The sequence below is a fragment of the Acanthisitta chloris genome, unplaced genomic scaffold, assembly GCF_000695815.1.
Source record: "Acanthisitta chloris isolate BGI_N310 unplaced genomic scaffold, ASM69581v1 scaffold12646, whole genome shotgun sequence".
Taxonomy (NCBI): domain Eukaryota; kingdom Metazoa; phylum Chordata; class Aves; order Passeriformes; family Acanthisittidae; genus Acanthisitta; species Acanthisitta chloris.
In genome coordinates this window covers 26,447-42,096 of record NW_008676526.1, presented here as the reverse complement: position 1 = coordinate 42,096, position 15,650 = coordinate 26,447, and the positions used below count along the sequence as shown (strand labels likewise).

Genomic DNA, 15,650 nt, shown 5'->3' with positions numbered 1-15,650 from the left:
CAGGAAGGCATTTGGAGTACAGTTACTTACACAATTTCATTTTAATAGTCTTTCGTGTAGTAATGATTCTCTTAAATCTTGGCTTTTGTAATTATTCTCTGTCATTCAGTTTTACTAGTCTCCTATCGCAGTTTTTTTGGTGTTACTTTGTGTGTGTTTGTGGCTAACATCTGTCACTTCCAGTTGATCTGTTAGGCTTGTATTGCTTGAAAGTGATATCTCTCACAGGATGGTTCAGAAGCTCTTGAATACAGCATAGGCAGTGCAGGATTTTCTTAGTACAAACGCTTCAGACAAGAGTATGGCTTGGACTTGAAATGTCGCAAAACAGCTGTCCTTCATGGAAGATCTTGCAGCATCAGATCAAATGGTTTGTTTTGCCTTTACTAAGTTGGGGAGTCGTGGTTGTTTTGTTGGTTTTTTTTCCCCAGAACTTCCTTATTAGTGCATTCAAAATAAGCTGACGGCTAGCTAAGTTAATGAAAGTGTGCTTTTCTGTGCTAACACGGATAATGACTGCGAGATTACAGGAATGACTTAGCCATGCCTTTGCTTTGAAGCTCAGGAAGAGATCATTAATTGCCACTGCTGTTACTGAGCATTTCTTGAGGTACTTTTGTAGGCTTTCTGAATGAACATGTGCTTTACTGATTCCTGTTTAATGTGCCAAACAACAAAAGCACATTGATCAAAGCAGAGCTACAGACAGATCTTTACTGAATAGCAAATTAACTTCCTTTGCTTTCTGGTGTAGCTTTTTATTGTGCAATTTTACATAGAAATAGCTTGAGGGTTCAACGTTCTTTGCAGTAAAACACAGGAATGATCGAGCAATACTGTATTAAGTACAAAGTAGCAAAAGAGAAAAAAGTCTTAGTTTTAATTGGAGAAGAAAATTGAAAAAGTGATAGTGAAAATGTATGCAGTATTATTTACATTATTTTATGATTCAGATGCAGAATGAGTATTCCAAATGAAGAAATCACTGTCTCTTAACCTTTTGGTGTATGGAATTGCACACTGCAAGTGCATTCTTCTCAAATAATACCTTCTTTCTGCCATGCTAGGAAGAGAAAAAGAGGAAAAGGGAGAAAGAACAGTGTGACACTGAAGGAGAAACGGATGACTTTGATCCTGGGAAGAAAGTGGAGGTTGAACCTCCTCCTGATCGTCCTGTCAGAGCATGCAGAACTCAGCCAGGTAAGCAGTGTGAAAAATTAAAGCATCTTGGTTGTTTTTAAGAACACACACAAGCTTTTTGTCAAATGTACCAAAACGTAGAATTTTCGTGAAGATTTGCTGAAATCTAGGGACTTTACTTTCTCCAGCATTCAGAACTTTCTGCTGTCTGAAAAGTCAGTATTTCTCTTGGTGCTTCCAGGTTTTAGTAGCTTTGTTTTCGGGTGACTGAAGTTGCCAAGGACATCTGTCTTAGGCTTCTGTTACTTGGCAGAATAAAGCTAGTGTAAAAGTATGTTGCGTGTAGTGTTCTCCTTTTGCTGAAATCTAGGGACTTTACTTTCTCCAGCATTCAGAACTTTCTGCTGTCTGAAAAGTCAGTATTTCTCTTGGTGCTTCCAGGTTTTAGTAGCTTTGTTTTCGGGTGACTGAAGTTGCCAAGGACATCTGTCTTAGGCTTCTGTTACTTGGCAGAATAAAGCTAGTGTAAAAGTATGTTGCGTGTAGTGTTCTCCTATTTCCTTCTGGCAGAATAAAGCTAGTGTAAAAGTATATTGTGTGTAGTGTTCTCCGATTTCCTTCTCCATAGCATTTTCAGAACAGTGATTAGAATGTCTGAAACTAAGTTTTGCTTAGTTCAAGGGAAAAATTCTTGTGGAGACTGCTTGGCTGTTGTCAGGTTTTTTATAACCTCTGTGGAGTTTTGGTAAAAAGTTAGTTGTGATAGGGTGTCTTTAAAGACTATAGTCCCCAAAATTTGGGTCGTTATTATGAGTCTTGTCTTTGGAATGCTGCCATTTGGCTGGTCAAGTAATTTCTTGAGGAATTTTCTAGTTATCATTGCATGTTACGTTGAGGAATGGTGGCCATCAGCAGTCAAGGTAACTGAAATTTTCAAAGTCTTATGTCTCTGGGTAGTTGGGATCCTTGAAAAACTGACAAGCTAGAAATGGGTCTCTTTATTATTCTATTTTCATCTGTTCATAAGATAGTATTTGAATGCATATAAATTACCTAACCTGTTCTGGTTAAGAAGGGAAATGTCTCTCCAGTATCATGATGAAGAGTTGGAGTTTTAATTCCAGATTTTGACATGCTGCTGCTTTAGTGTTTCAATCTTAACATTAGAGACAGTCTCTCTGAAGTATGTGCATGGAACAGGAAATTAATGTGTAGTGTTTATTGTGCAGTCTGTAGAGGAAGTGAAATCATAATCAATACCTGTCTTGTGAGCAAATCTGCATCTATTTGTCACTCTTCTTTGGGGCTGAAAGGTTCAGACAGACTAATTGCATGGGGTTTCTGGTAAAGAAACCATTCAAACTGCACAAATAAGGTGCAAGAGTGTGGATTTCCCAACTACAGTATTTCAGCAAGCAAGTTTCACTTTTATTTTCCTATAAAAATATGTAACACCTTATTTTAGTCTTTTTAATACACATTCTTAGAGCTACTGGACTTAATATTACATCAGAAAATAGTGAGGGATAAGAAATAGATACTGTATGCTTAGAAATCTGGTGCACTTTTGCTTTGAAACCCATGGCACACTGAGCTTCAGATCAGCACGAGCTGTATTTGTAGTTAGATTTTCTCTCTGGTATTTATATTTTAAATAAATAAATATGCCTATATTCTGTTTCATCTGTGTTTTCATCTCAAACTGCAGCTGAAAATGAGAGCACACCGATCCAGCAATTACTAGAGCATTTCCTTCGCCAGCTTCAAAGGTATTAAAGTTATTTGTATCTTCAGCTGTGCTGACAGTGTCTAATGCATATGTGTTACTTCAGAACTTCTTACCCTGGCTTTCTGTTTGAAAATAGTGCCTAAAGATTGACTATAATATATCTGTTAACCTTTGCAACCATGTCAGATGTGCTAGTTTTTAAAGATTCCTTGAGGAAAATTATTCCCAACTTTGCAATTCTAGCATTCATCAGGGAAGTAAGTGTTTTGGGCAGAGGATACCTGGCTATCCTAAATTTATTAAATATTAATGACTTAGTTTAGGGATTAAAAAGCAGTCATGATTCTATAATACTTTGAAAGACTGAACTGTTTTAATTAAATTCTCTTTTATTCTGTGTCCACTGTCAGATACAAAGCAAATTTATACCTGCTTACTTGATAATCCTCTTAATTTGGAAGGCTTTTATTCTGTTGTCTTCAAAAAGATCTTAAACCTGTACCTCATGTTTAAAAATCCCTCTTTTTTATTGCATAGTAATAAGCTGAATTTGTAACTAATTGAAATATATTAAACATTGCATTGATTTTTTTAGAGGACCTTATGGACAAGAAAAATTGAGGAGTTTATTACTCAGTGAAGCCAAAAGACCCATTTGGATTGTAGAGACAGAAAACATACAGGAATTAAGAAATTTAAGAACTAGATGAATATCTTTCAGTCTGCATATGTGTAATCAAAATTCTCTACTTTATCAGGAAATTCTTCTAAAATGCAGTGTTCTTTCTTTCTTAACCAGTACTATTATATCATGAATGTAGTATAAAAGCAAGGATCATTTTTTTTGCTGCTATCAATCTAAATGTATCATTTTTATTTTTAGGAAAGATCCCCATGGATTTTTTGCTTTTCCAGTCACAGATGCCATCGCTCCTGGATATTCCATGATAATAAAACACCCTATGGATTTTGGTACAATGAAGGAAAAAATTGCAGCAAATGAATACAAATCAGTCACTGAATTCAAGGTGAATTGATAAAGATTTAGATATTTCAGAACTAGTAAGAAATGGAAGATTCTTTTTTAACTTCAGAAGCCTTTCTTGTATGGATTAACATGCCTTTTTTTCAGAACTGAGCACTTTTGTATATTCGGTGTGTAACAAATACTTTGTCAGATCCTGCTAAAATCTGCTACAAATTACTGTGTAAAACAAGAACATGTTCTAAAGTCCTATGGAATTCATGCTGCTAAACTTAAACAGGAATAAGACTGTCAGATATACTTAAGCAGTGAAGAGCCTGGAGCGCTTTTTTTTCCTTTCCTATTTTTCTTTTCTTTTTATTTTAATCTAGACCTGGTTAGATTGATTAAAATGTAATTTTGAATTGTCTGCAAGAGAACTGTGGATATTCTGGAGCATCTTGTAAGATGTGAAGATATATTTTATCTTTAACTATCCTGTTTTCCATGTAACTTCATTTGAAATGGTCTTCTGGCAGAAACTTACTTGGCAAGTTTATAGGGCAACTTGGCTAAGCTATTTTTTGTATTGTTATTGTTGTAATACTTTATTAGATGCATCCTGGTTTTACAGACAGTGCAGTAAGAAATCTTTTCATGGTATTGCCAACTCTTGGAAGGAAAGGAGTTTTCCGTAACTGATTCATGGAGTTCTATTAGCTGCCTTCAGAATTACTGTTTCCTAAAGGGATGTTGATGTAACAGTAGACTTGGCAGAGAGCGCTGACTTGCTTCTCAGGGTTGAAAGGTCCAGCAAGGTGAGCAAAGAATGGCTTGTCTTTCTTATAGGGGTTTTGACAAAGATTATTCTCTTTTGTTAGGCGTGCTTTAGAGATTTATAGGAAGTAGTAACACAGGATTCATAATAGCATTGCCATCATCAGTGCCTTCAGGTCTCTGAACTCTGGCTTGCTGGATTGTCTTACTCAACAACTTGAAAAGGAAATTTGAATGGGACTGTTTAGTTACAGGCAAGGTTGCAATATTTAAACTGGTGGGATAGCAACCTAAAAAAAAAGAAAATTGCAGTATAGTTTAGACTGACAGACTTATTTTTTTCCTGCAGGACTCTTGGTTCTGCTGGTACTCTGAGGAGTAATAAATGGTTGCTAAAAGTCTGTCCATCTTAGAGTGAAAAACAGTTTGAGTTAGGGACTGGATTCTAGATACACAAGGATGCCTAGTGGCACAGCATTACAAAGGCCATATGCTTAATACAGAAATGAAGCTTATAGATTTTTCACCTCTAAAACAAGGCCTGCTCAAATGGTTACTTTTCTTTTCTGGTATACTTAGTATAACTAGCTGAGGCTAGTCACAAGACAAGTAATGTAAGGGTAGAGTCCACAAGAATCATTTGCTACAGAAGAGAAGCAATTGCTTCAGAAAACTCATTGGTTTTGCTGCTGAAAAAAAGGGTCTACTTCAAAGCTGGGCAAGCAAAAGACTTCTCTGGCCTTTTCTGCAGCACTTCAAAGGCCATCACTAGATGTATAGCTTACATGTGCTTCTTTATCTGCTTCTTGGCTCATAGTTTGCTCCTTTGTGTCACCTACTAAATTTCTGGGTTTCAGGTGGTCTTGTTAATTGAAGGCAGATGGCTTCAATGCTATAAAACGTTACCTTGATAGCTTAGTCCTTCTGTTAATTTCTCCCATTTCTTCTTTTTGGTCTGTTTGCTTAAGGAGAAGATGTTACATTCAGGGAAGAATGTGTTTTTTATAACCAAAAAGCCAATTCCAAACAAAACCAAGCATCTTGAAGCAGCAGAAAAGGCTTGAACCTTTACAATTCTGCATTACCTTGTGGCTTGCATTTACTCCATGAGCCTGCTGCCAAAATATTAGTGTTCTTCACAGAGCTGCCATGATCTTCCAGTCGTTTAACAAAGGACTTAGAAGTTTTAACAGTTCTTTTGTTTTGTATTTTACAGGCAGATTTTAAACTGATGTGTGATAATGCAATGACTTACAACAGACCAGATACTGTTTACTACAAACTAGCCAAGAAGATACTGCACACAGGCTTTAAGATGATGAGCAAAGTAAGAGACCTATTATAAACAAAAAGCAGAAACTTTGGGGTTTTTTTTTTGTACTTAAACACTATTACTAACAATGATACATGTTATTTCATGTCTCTGTGATTAAGTATAGCAGTGCTGTTAGTGCTGCTATATTTAAGGGCTTTATAGCATCCTTGTTACAACTCAATAATTTTGATCTATTTCTCAACCTTATCTGCACCACTGAAATCTGTAGGAGCTTCTTCTGCTGGCCTCAGTGGAAGGAATTGAGGTCCACACGTATAAAACCCAACTGTAAAATACTACTACTGTCTGAAATTTTGAAAACATGTTCTCATTTAAGTTTTACTTCTGCATAAACAAGAAAGCTCTACTATTTTCAAGGTGTTGGGTGTAGGGGAGTTTTCAGGGATGTTGCAAATCCACTTTTTACTCAAATACAGTTGTTGGCTTGTAAATGGAGTTGTTTTGGTGAGGTGCTCTGTGCACGTGTGTGTGCATGTGCATGCGTTACAGGAATGGTAAGTTGTGTGTAAAATAGTTGGTTTTGCATATGCAGCTTGTTTGTTTGTTTGTTTCTCTCTTGATAGTTGGGCTGCAGAAATTCTGATGCCATGCTACCATGACCAAATCATGTTGCATTGCCATTGGAAACGAGACATAAAGAACAAAATAAGGCCATGGCCATTCCCATCCCATCCCATTATCATAGCATCTTGGCTATGAGGGAAAGGTTAAGTCCCTGCCGCTCTGTCCTTTCTGATTCTAGGAACGGCTGTTAGCTTTGAAGCGCAGCATGTCGTTTATGCAGGACATGGATTTTTCTCAGCAGGCAGCTCTTTTGGGTGATGAAGACACAGCAGTTGAAGAACCTGTCCCCGAAGTTGTTCCTGTACAAGCAGAGACTACCAAGAAATCCAAAAAGCAAAATAAAGAAGTTATTAGGTAAAGGTTTTAATGGGCATGCTTACTGGCTTGTTGCAGCTTTTCTAATACTAGTCAGCAGCAAAGAACTGAGGAAAAAAAATTCCTTTCAGCAGTTTTCCTTGAGGTCCATAGGATAAAAGGGCAATTTTATTGATATGTTTATTTATAGTACTTGTTTAATAACCCAGTGATTCCCAACTTGAAACAAACAATTCAAAAGATGACTGCATATTCTTTTAAACACTTAACAGATATTTTAATCCTTCTTTATATCTGTATTAAATAATACCAAGTTTCTTTCATGAAGGTCTGAAATGTAATTTTGAACACAGTCACAAATACCTTTTGCATTTAGTCCTTTTTTTTTGCCTTTCCTAAAATGATTGAGTGCATCAAAATCTAACAGGATCTTTCTGGGAGGGTAAAGTGTCCCTAGATCAGTGAAGGATTTTATTTAACTTTATCTGGTAGGATATGAAGGGACAGGAGATTATTTCTGGAGCAGATCTTCCCAATGAAATGTTAGTAAGCTTCTTTGTAAAGTACATGCTAGTGCAATAGTAATCTTCCAGCTAATATACACCCCCATGTCACAAAGTCATGTTTTTATAGCTAAAATATAATTTTAGTCATTATTTTTAAAATTAAATTTATTCAACTTATTTTATGAGTAGATTTTAGCAGAAACTGTGATTTACAAGCAACTTAGGCTGTTCACTGTTCTTGCATAGACATCCAAAGATAGATGTTGAATTTAAATTGTAGAGCATTATATCAGCTGAAATTTTATGACATCAAAACTGTAATAGAGCATTGCTAGTCATGTCTTAAATTATCTGATCATGGCAATATGTTCTGCAGGCTTTTTTCTTAAACCTTCAAAGTAAAAGAAGTGGAAAATACCTTGTTATTTCAAGTTCTCATTTTTTTAAAAGTCAACTTTAGAGTTTTAATCAGCCATATTTTTCTAGCCTTTTTGTAATCCTCCTTCATATCTCATGGAAAAGTAGTATTTTTATGTAGTTGTTATGTGGAAATAGAAGACTGCAACATGTATCTTAAAAATAGTTTCAAACAGAGTAATTTTTTTGGCTGAACCTATTTTAATGGCAGCACACAGAAACATATCTGTTGCTGGATCATGGAGAATTAACAAAGTGCAGTTTGTTCCTTGTTTAATGGATTGTGTAAAGGAATCAACTGGAAGTACCTTTTTGTAAACCAGACTTCATTGAGGAGAAGGTGGTTTGGTTTTTGGTTGGTTTATTGTTTTAGAAGATAGGATGGTTTGATTTGTATGGTGCCCAGAATAATAGATTTTCTCTGATTAATTCTTGCATAACTCCAGTACAGGAAAAACTTTGTGCTTTGCCACAGAGCAAGACATTGACATGGCCAAGCCATACAGCACTGCTCTGCCTTTAGTATCTACCTTGACTTAATTAAAAATAACTGACTTTTAGTTTTATCCTGCTACCAGTTTCTTTGCAGTCATTTGTGGTATGAATTGAATTTCTTGTGCTTTTCAACGTTTGTGACTTTAGTAGTTGGAATTAATTTGTTTTTTATTTCTAATTAACTTGACCTTTTAAACACTTGGCTTTTTGCATCAGTAGGATTGATATTCTTTTTGATGAACTGTATGAGCTGGGGGGGCAACTAAAGATAAGAGCAGGTATTTTTGCCTTCATATTTCACAGCTGAAAACAAAGAGTTGAACTCAGTATTTGCAAAGTGTTAAAGCAGTTTAGACCTCTCTACTGTAGTTTAAAGAGTGACTTGATCACTTAGACATCCTAATGTCAAAGTACTTTTGAAAATTTTGTTCAGGATGTTGCAATCCTCTGAACATTTTCTTCAAATTTTCTGTAGAGTGTGATAGGAAGTCCCAGTTGTTGAGGAGTTTCCTGCTGTGTACACCCTTTCTTAAAGTTTCAATGAAACAAAAATCGTATAACACATTTGTCTCATAATAGTATGATCCTGTGATCTTTTTATTGTCTTTAATAGCAAAACTTACTTGTGTATCGGATCTGAATCTCTATACAGAGAGAAATTCTTAGCTAAGCAAATGGAAGAAGATAACCCAGGAGAGAGAAATGGATTTGGTGTGAGGAGATGCTCTACCCAGTACCTAAGGTGTTTGGCCCTAGTGTCTAATGTCCATATAATGCCCTGAAATATTTTGATGTACAAAGTTTACATATATAAAACGTAATGAAGACTGCCATATATTCTATGATATCTTCACACTTCCCCTTACAGTACTCCCTTTTTCTCATCTTGTGTAATAGCTATGTCCTGTTCCATCTTGGGTATGCTTATTTGTTACCTTTTTATTGTTTGGTGCTTTAATGAAATGGAATCTACTGAAACATTCCATGATTCTATGAAAGATAAATGTTAAATTCTGTAATTTCAATTACAAGGAATCGTGTGATTGATACTGATTAGGAATACTAATTCCCAATACTAACAACTATAGGAATTAAAAGACTCCCTGTTATACTAGGAGCTGTGTTCCACTCCGGCAAGCAGCTATATGACATAGTCATCATAAATGCAGCCTGTTGGGTTTTTTCTCTGATGAGTCACACAAGTTTCCATCCCTCATCATGTAGTTTCTTCTCTGCATCTTTCTGTTTGGAATTTGTGAAAAGAGCATATTCATGCATGTGTGGGACTAAGGATGAATACAGCATTCACCTTGTGTTAATGCAGTTCTGCTCCCAGTCTCTGTTTTGTAATACTTCCTTTACTTTCATCAAGGTACAGAAACAATTACATTTTTGAAGTTCAGTAGTTTGGTAATTCTCAGCTTCTGCTGCAAAACTTCAGTGCATAATATGTTTATAATTCCACTTAAATGCTGAAGTAAACTGACAGTGGGAGAGGAGTGGGACTGATTGTTCTATTAAGCAAGCTCAGAATTCAGCCCTTTATTTTGTTTTAGCTTTTAATTTCTACAGCTGCTCCTCTTCTCTTTCTTAGCTGCATTTTTGAGCCTGAGGGGAACGCGTGCAGCCTGACAGATAGCACTGCTGAAGAACATGTCCTGGCACTGGTGGAACATGCAGCAGATGAAGCTCGGGATAGGATCAATCGCTATCTACCCAACAGCAAGGTCTGCTGCACAGTGAAGTTTGCAATTCCATTTTGTGTCTGACTGTTGAATGATTTGTTTCACATTAGGAAACAGGCTTTAGTGTTATGTTTTCTGTGACTGGAACATGTAGGATGTATGGACTGTGTGGAGCTCCAATATGACTGTGGCCTATCATTTAGTTCTCACTGAAACCAGTAGTAGGGCGTCCTAAATGGGTCTTAGGTTGCACTGTGTGTTGAACATCTTTGGAAATTCACGTAGAGGATACAGTGAAATGTTGCTCAGTCTTGAATTGCAGTCCTTAGCATTGAAAGTGAGTAAACCAGCATCACACTCTTGTTGCAACCTCAGAAAAAGCAGGCTATGGCATAGGTTGAAGGGTTATTAGGATTTTCCCACCCACCCAAAGAAGTCAGGAATTTATAAGTGTTAAATTACTGTTTTCAATGAGAAAAGTCTATAACCTCTTGTAGTTTTGTACCTACAAGTAGTAGCTGTCAGGTGTAGCATGAGTACAAAATACAAACATCCTTCACTGACTAGGATAAGATAGCAGGTGTGATCTTCTTGAATGTGATTCCAGTATTGTTCCATGTTTTTGGTTTTTGTGCTCTTCGTAGGGTTAGGACAAGCTCAGTGATGCTGTTGGAGCAGTTTTCCCAGAATGATCTGTTCGTGGGCTGTGGGATGCTTGATTCCTTTGTTTCTTCATGCTGGGATTGGAGTGAATGCTGCAGACCTATATCAAGATGTGTTTCCTGTTTCCCTTGAATCATGTGGGGTCTTATACCACCATTCTTCTTTCTCATTTTTCATGTGTCACATACTCTAGTGACCACTGCAGTCAAGAAAAGGAGGATGTTGCTACATCCTGCGTTTTCCACCTATTTTTTTAACAAGTGTAGCAGAAGAAACTTTGCTTTTAAACATTAGTGGTGGTTTGTCTTCAAACTTAAATGTCTGTTTCTTGGCCAGTGGCCCTTGTTATCCAGCCACCTTAGGCTCAACTGAATTAGGAAGTAAAGCTTCAAAGAGCAGTGGGAGAAGGTTTAGCTTCTTTAGTGTATTTCTGTTTCTTCGGATAATTAAAAGACTTGCTGGAATTGAAAGCTATTTGAAAGCTCCAAAGAAAGTGGCTTTTTAAAAACTCTTCAAAGCAGTACCAGTCTTTTGATGATTTCTAGCTTCACTGAAAAGGCCTTTTATGCTGATGCTGTCAGTTTTACAGTGTGGAAAAAAGTTGCTCAAGGTGTGCACTTCTCAATTGTCTGGGCTGTTAATCAGCTAGACAACCCACTGCAGGTCCCACTGAGTCTAGGTAACACCAACACATTCTTAGATTTCATCATTGCTAACTTTTGCCATCACTTGAGGCTATTGTTCCTGCTCACTCTCTTTCTAGCATTTCTCACCTCTATTTTTATTATACACCAATGTTAGCTTTTGCCTTCTGTATGGAGAGAGTTGTAAACCTTTTCAGAGGGGAAAAAAAACAAAATAGGGGAGAGATTTATTGTTCTGTTTACTTGGAAGTATTTACTAATATTTCTGTAGGGAGAGAATAGTTTTTATTTTCCCTCTTCACTGGGAAGTTAAAGCCTTTTTTGTCTAATTCATGTGTAGTCAGTTTCTGACATCAGCTTTGCTTGTTGCATCACATCTGGCTCTGTCTTTACAGACCTTGGTGTGCTCTGTTGTCTTTCACGTGTCTTTTTAGTGTTGTGCTTGTGTGCTTCAATAGGTCTGTCCCAGCACTTGTTCCTCTTTATGAATTTGATAGTGTGTTTATGGAAGTACTTCTGATTAGAGAAAGTTGTGGGCGAGATGTGAAAACAAGAGGTTCAATCTAGGTTTGAAAATAGACAGTGAGTTACATTGTGGGTAGGAGTTATGGTTCTGCTTATGAAAAGGAAGACTTGGCAGTCAAAAAGCCTGTCCATACTAATGGTAATGGAGTTGGGTTTGTCTTGGATGAAAACTTCATATCCGTTTGAGAAAGACGAATAAGGTCTTGTATCTATGATATGTGAACTTCTAAGTCTTCTGTTCTGAAGTATTTGCTAAGTGGTATTAACTAGTGTGACCCAAGATTCTCTGTATTACAAAGTGAATACCAGAGTGCAGGATCTCAATACAGCTAAAATGCTTTTTATAGTTCTCTTTGTAAGTAAGCAACTCCTTTGAGTTTGAACAGTTTTGAGTGATTGCTTCTGTATCTTTGTGGTTCTCTTCACAGATTGGTTACCTGAAAAAAAATGGAGATGGAACTTTATTATTTAGTGTCGTAAATTCATCTGATCCAGAAGCAGAAGGTAAAAGCCACAGTCTTTCTAGCAAACATTTCTAGTCTTGAATGTTCTAGCAGATTTTGAAGTCTGCTACATACATAACTGTACATACAGATCCTGTGTAGTACAGATGAGTTTTAAAATTATTTTAATTTTTTTTAATTTAGAAAAGAAATTATTATTTTCATTAATTCTTTCCCAAGCCATTTCCCCAAATGGTTGTATTTAGTATCTCCAATGTAAGGAGATAGTTACCTTAAGAGCCTTTTTGCTCTTCAGATGATCTGTTTTACTGATGCTGGTAGTAAGAAGATGAAATATCTCTTTCTAAGCACTTCTACATTGCTACAGTTTTATAAAGAACCTGGAAGATGCTTGCACTGCAAATATAATCTAGTGTTAAACCTTATAGGCAAAAGGTGAATCAAAGTGCAGCAATCCTATGAAAATGTGCAATGCACAGATGAAAATTCAGAATAATCTTTTCCCTTTTTGTTTCCTAATTTAAATCATTAGCAAAATTTCAGTTTGGAGTGCATGAGGTTTTGCTTAGGTGTTTTCCTTTAGTTCCTTGATATTTTCTGTGTTTTTAATTTTGTTTCTGTTACAACTATATGTCATTTATATTGTCTTATGCTTTTCACTTGTTTTAGTTTCAGGCTCAGGATGTAGAAGTTGTGAAAGTTTGTAATGAATGAAATGTCATAGTCTTTATGCTGCTGTTTGTCACGTTGATTTAGCACTTCCATCTCTGCACCTTTTGAGATTGGAATTCATTCACAGCCCACCTGATGACTATACAAATGCTTTTGACTAGTTAGATTGGGAGACACAGGCCTGTTGTAACTCTATTACTGTCTAAATTCCTTTGCATTTAGTAGTAAATTTTTCTGGAATTAAATTGAGCATTTTGGCTGCTATCACACCCTTACCTATTTCTGAAGAAAAAAAATGAATAAAATGAATGTGATTCAAGACCTCTGAAATTCTGCCACTGAAAATTTTGACAGTGATGGTAATGGTGTCTGGATTTCTAGAAATAACTACCACTTCGTCAACATACGAAGCTGCTTTTATCACTTGATAATATCTGGATCCTGAATGTTTGGGAATCAGCTAGTAAAATAATTACAGATGCTGCTGTGTACTGTAGAAGTGAAATAAGTAAGCCATAAGTCTTGTGAATAAGAGATGGAAACCCGTTTACAGCATGTGTTTGAAATTTAAATGGAGAACCTGAATTACAGTACCTACCCTCAATGTATAAATTAAAAGACATTTAGTCTTCATGTTAACTGCAGCTTTTAAAAAGAGCAAAATCTAAACATTGACATCAATTGTAAACATTAAATGCTTTTCTAAATCATCTTTTAAATCAAATTATTAGAGGAAGAGACTCACCTGGTGGATCTGAGTTCACTGTCAAGCAAATTGTTACCTGGCTTCACCACACTAGGCTTCAAAGATGAACGAAGAAATAAAGGTAAATTCCAGAGAACATATTTTAACTTTGTGTTTATTGAATGTTTGTGCAATTACTTGTTATAAAATCATTTCAGATTATGTCTGTCTTGATATGAAAGTCCATTTGGTTATTTTTATTCTGTGTAATTATTCCATTCACAGCAGAATGCAGTTTGAATTAAATTGACTTTTTTTGCTTATTAAACATAACTTAATTAGGAGTCTGTGGCTTAATGTTTTGCCTTAGTGTTATAGCTGCACCAGAAGCTTTCCAAGAAAGGTGGTCTGTTTTCTTGGGGGAAATTGTTTTTCCAGAGTGACTGTACTTAGAGTTGAGAAATAAAGCTTTTGGTCATTTGCATTTTTATATCATGTGACAAGGATTTCCCAGACTATGGAGTATTTTTTTTTTTCTGGTGTTATTGACGTTTCTCTAAGTTTCTGATGTGCTCTCCAGAAACTGGCTGGCATTAAAGTAAATGAAGTAAGGTACTTTATACTTTACTGCAACAGAAAAGTAGACACACAGAGAAAAAGCAGAAATATGAAGTGGGGCATGAATCTTTTTCTTCTGGGAGTGGGGTGGCTAACTTAGCTCCTGATATTTCCATTCGTATGTTCGTTTACATGATTAAAATCCTTTCAGTGATTCTAGAGTCTGGCTGTGTTCTTGAGATGCTGCTCTTGATTTCAGTTGGAGTAAGGAATCCACTGCACTTTCTGTATCTGTTTCAGAAAACAGGGTTTTTTTCCCCAAGTCATCTTTTACACCTGTGTAAATTAATTGTCATCTCTTTCTTCTACCTGTCTAGTAACCTTTCTTACAAGTGCTAGTACAGCACCTTCCTTGCAAAACAACTCCATATTTCCTGATTTGAAACCAGATGAGATGGAACTCCTGTACTCAGCATATGGTGACGAAACTGGGATACAGTGTGCCTTAAGGTAAATGCTTCCTTAATAGCAAATCTAACTTCTCACAGCAATTTTATGCAAAGCATTTTGGACTAAATATCAACTAGGAGCCTCCAAATCCTGAATTTTTTTTTTCCAAAACTTATTTTTAAAGTCAGTCACTATAAAACTTGAAGCTAGCTTTAGTCTTGCACTGTAGGGGGGAGCTTTGTGGTTTTTTTGTTTGTTTGCTTTTGGTTGTTGGGATGGGTTTTTTGGGGTTTTTGTATTTGCCCTTTTAAGTTACCCTATTAATTTATTTCAAGGCTCTTATGGATCTTGTTATTAGGGTCTTCAACCACAGTATATTACAGGTGGCTAAAGCTTTAGGATTTTGCTTTAAACCTAGCAGTAAATAAATTAAATAGGCAAGTAATGGATTTCAGAGGCTTTAAAACAGTGATATTTTTCAAGGAGGTTCAAAAGAGTTAAAGCTGCTTGAAAAGGAAGATGCCCCTTTTTTTTTAACTGTTAATCTTGGTGGAAATAAATTCATCTCAAGCTTTTTTTCCTCTTCTTTGTGTCTTGGTTTTTTTAACCCACTGTCAATGATAGTTCAAATTAAAATTTGCTGTTAGTTGTGAAAAACAAGTTTGCACATACATTTACTTGATTATTACAATATTTTTAAAAAGGTAAAAGACTCAGTACCTTGAAGGCCTTGAATGCTTTTCTGAGGAAGCACAGAAGAGTTAAAGAACAAGGAAAATGTAGCTGCAATGGAGTGTAGTGGGGGAAAACCCTGCTTTAAGTTGAAATATTTTTTTCAAAAGTAATGTTGTGAAAAACAAGTTTGCACATACATTTACTTGATTATTACAATATTTTTAAAAAGGTAAAAGACTCAGTACCTTGAAGGCCTTGAATGCTTTTCTGAGGAAGCACAGAAGAGTTAAAGAACAAGGAAAATGTAGCTGCAATGGAGTGTAGTGGGGGAAAACCCTGCTTTAAGTTGAAATATTTTTTTCAAAAGTAATCATTTAATGTTTATC

General features: G+C 36.0%; 1 protein-coding gene across 1 annotated transcript in view; it reads left to right on the top strand.

Moving 5' to 3' along the window:
- Positions 1-15,650, top strand: part of BRD9 (bromodomain containing 9) — a gene marked incomplete at both ends in the record, with an annotated part of 22,689 nt that overhangs the window by 1,182 nt on the left and 5,857 nt on the right. The window contains 9 exons of the mRNA XM_009076182.1: positions 1,068-1,200; positions 2,849-2,909; positions 3,753-3,897; positions 5,827-5,937; positions 6,752-6,864; positions 9,838-9,970; positions 12,189-12,264; positions 13,628-13,723; positions 14,517-14,649. Coding sequence (XP_009074430.1) covers positions 1,068-1,200; positions 2,849-2,909; positions 3,753-3,897; positions 5,827-5,937; positions 6,752-6,864; positions 9,838-9,970; positions 12,189-12,264; positions 13,628-13,723; positions 14,517-14,649 — 1,001 coding nt within the window. The remainder of the gene's footprint in view (positions 1-1,067; positions 1,201-2,848; positions 2,910-3,752; positions 3,898-5,826; positions 5,938-6,751; positions 6,865-9,837; positions 9,971-12,188; positions 12,265-13,627; positions 13,724-14,516; positions 14,650-15,650) is intronic.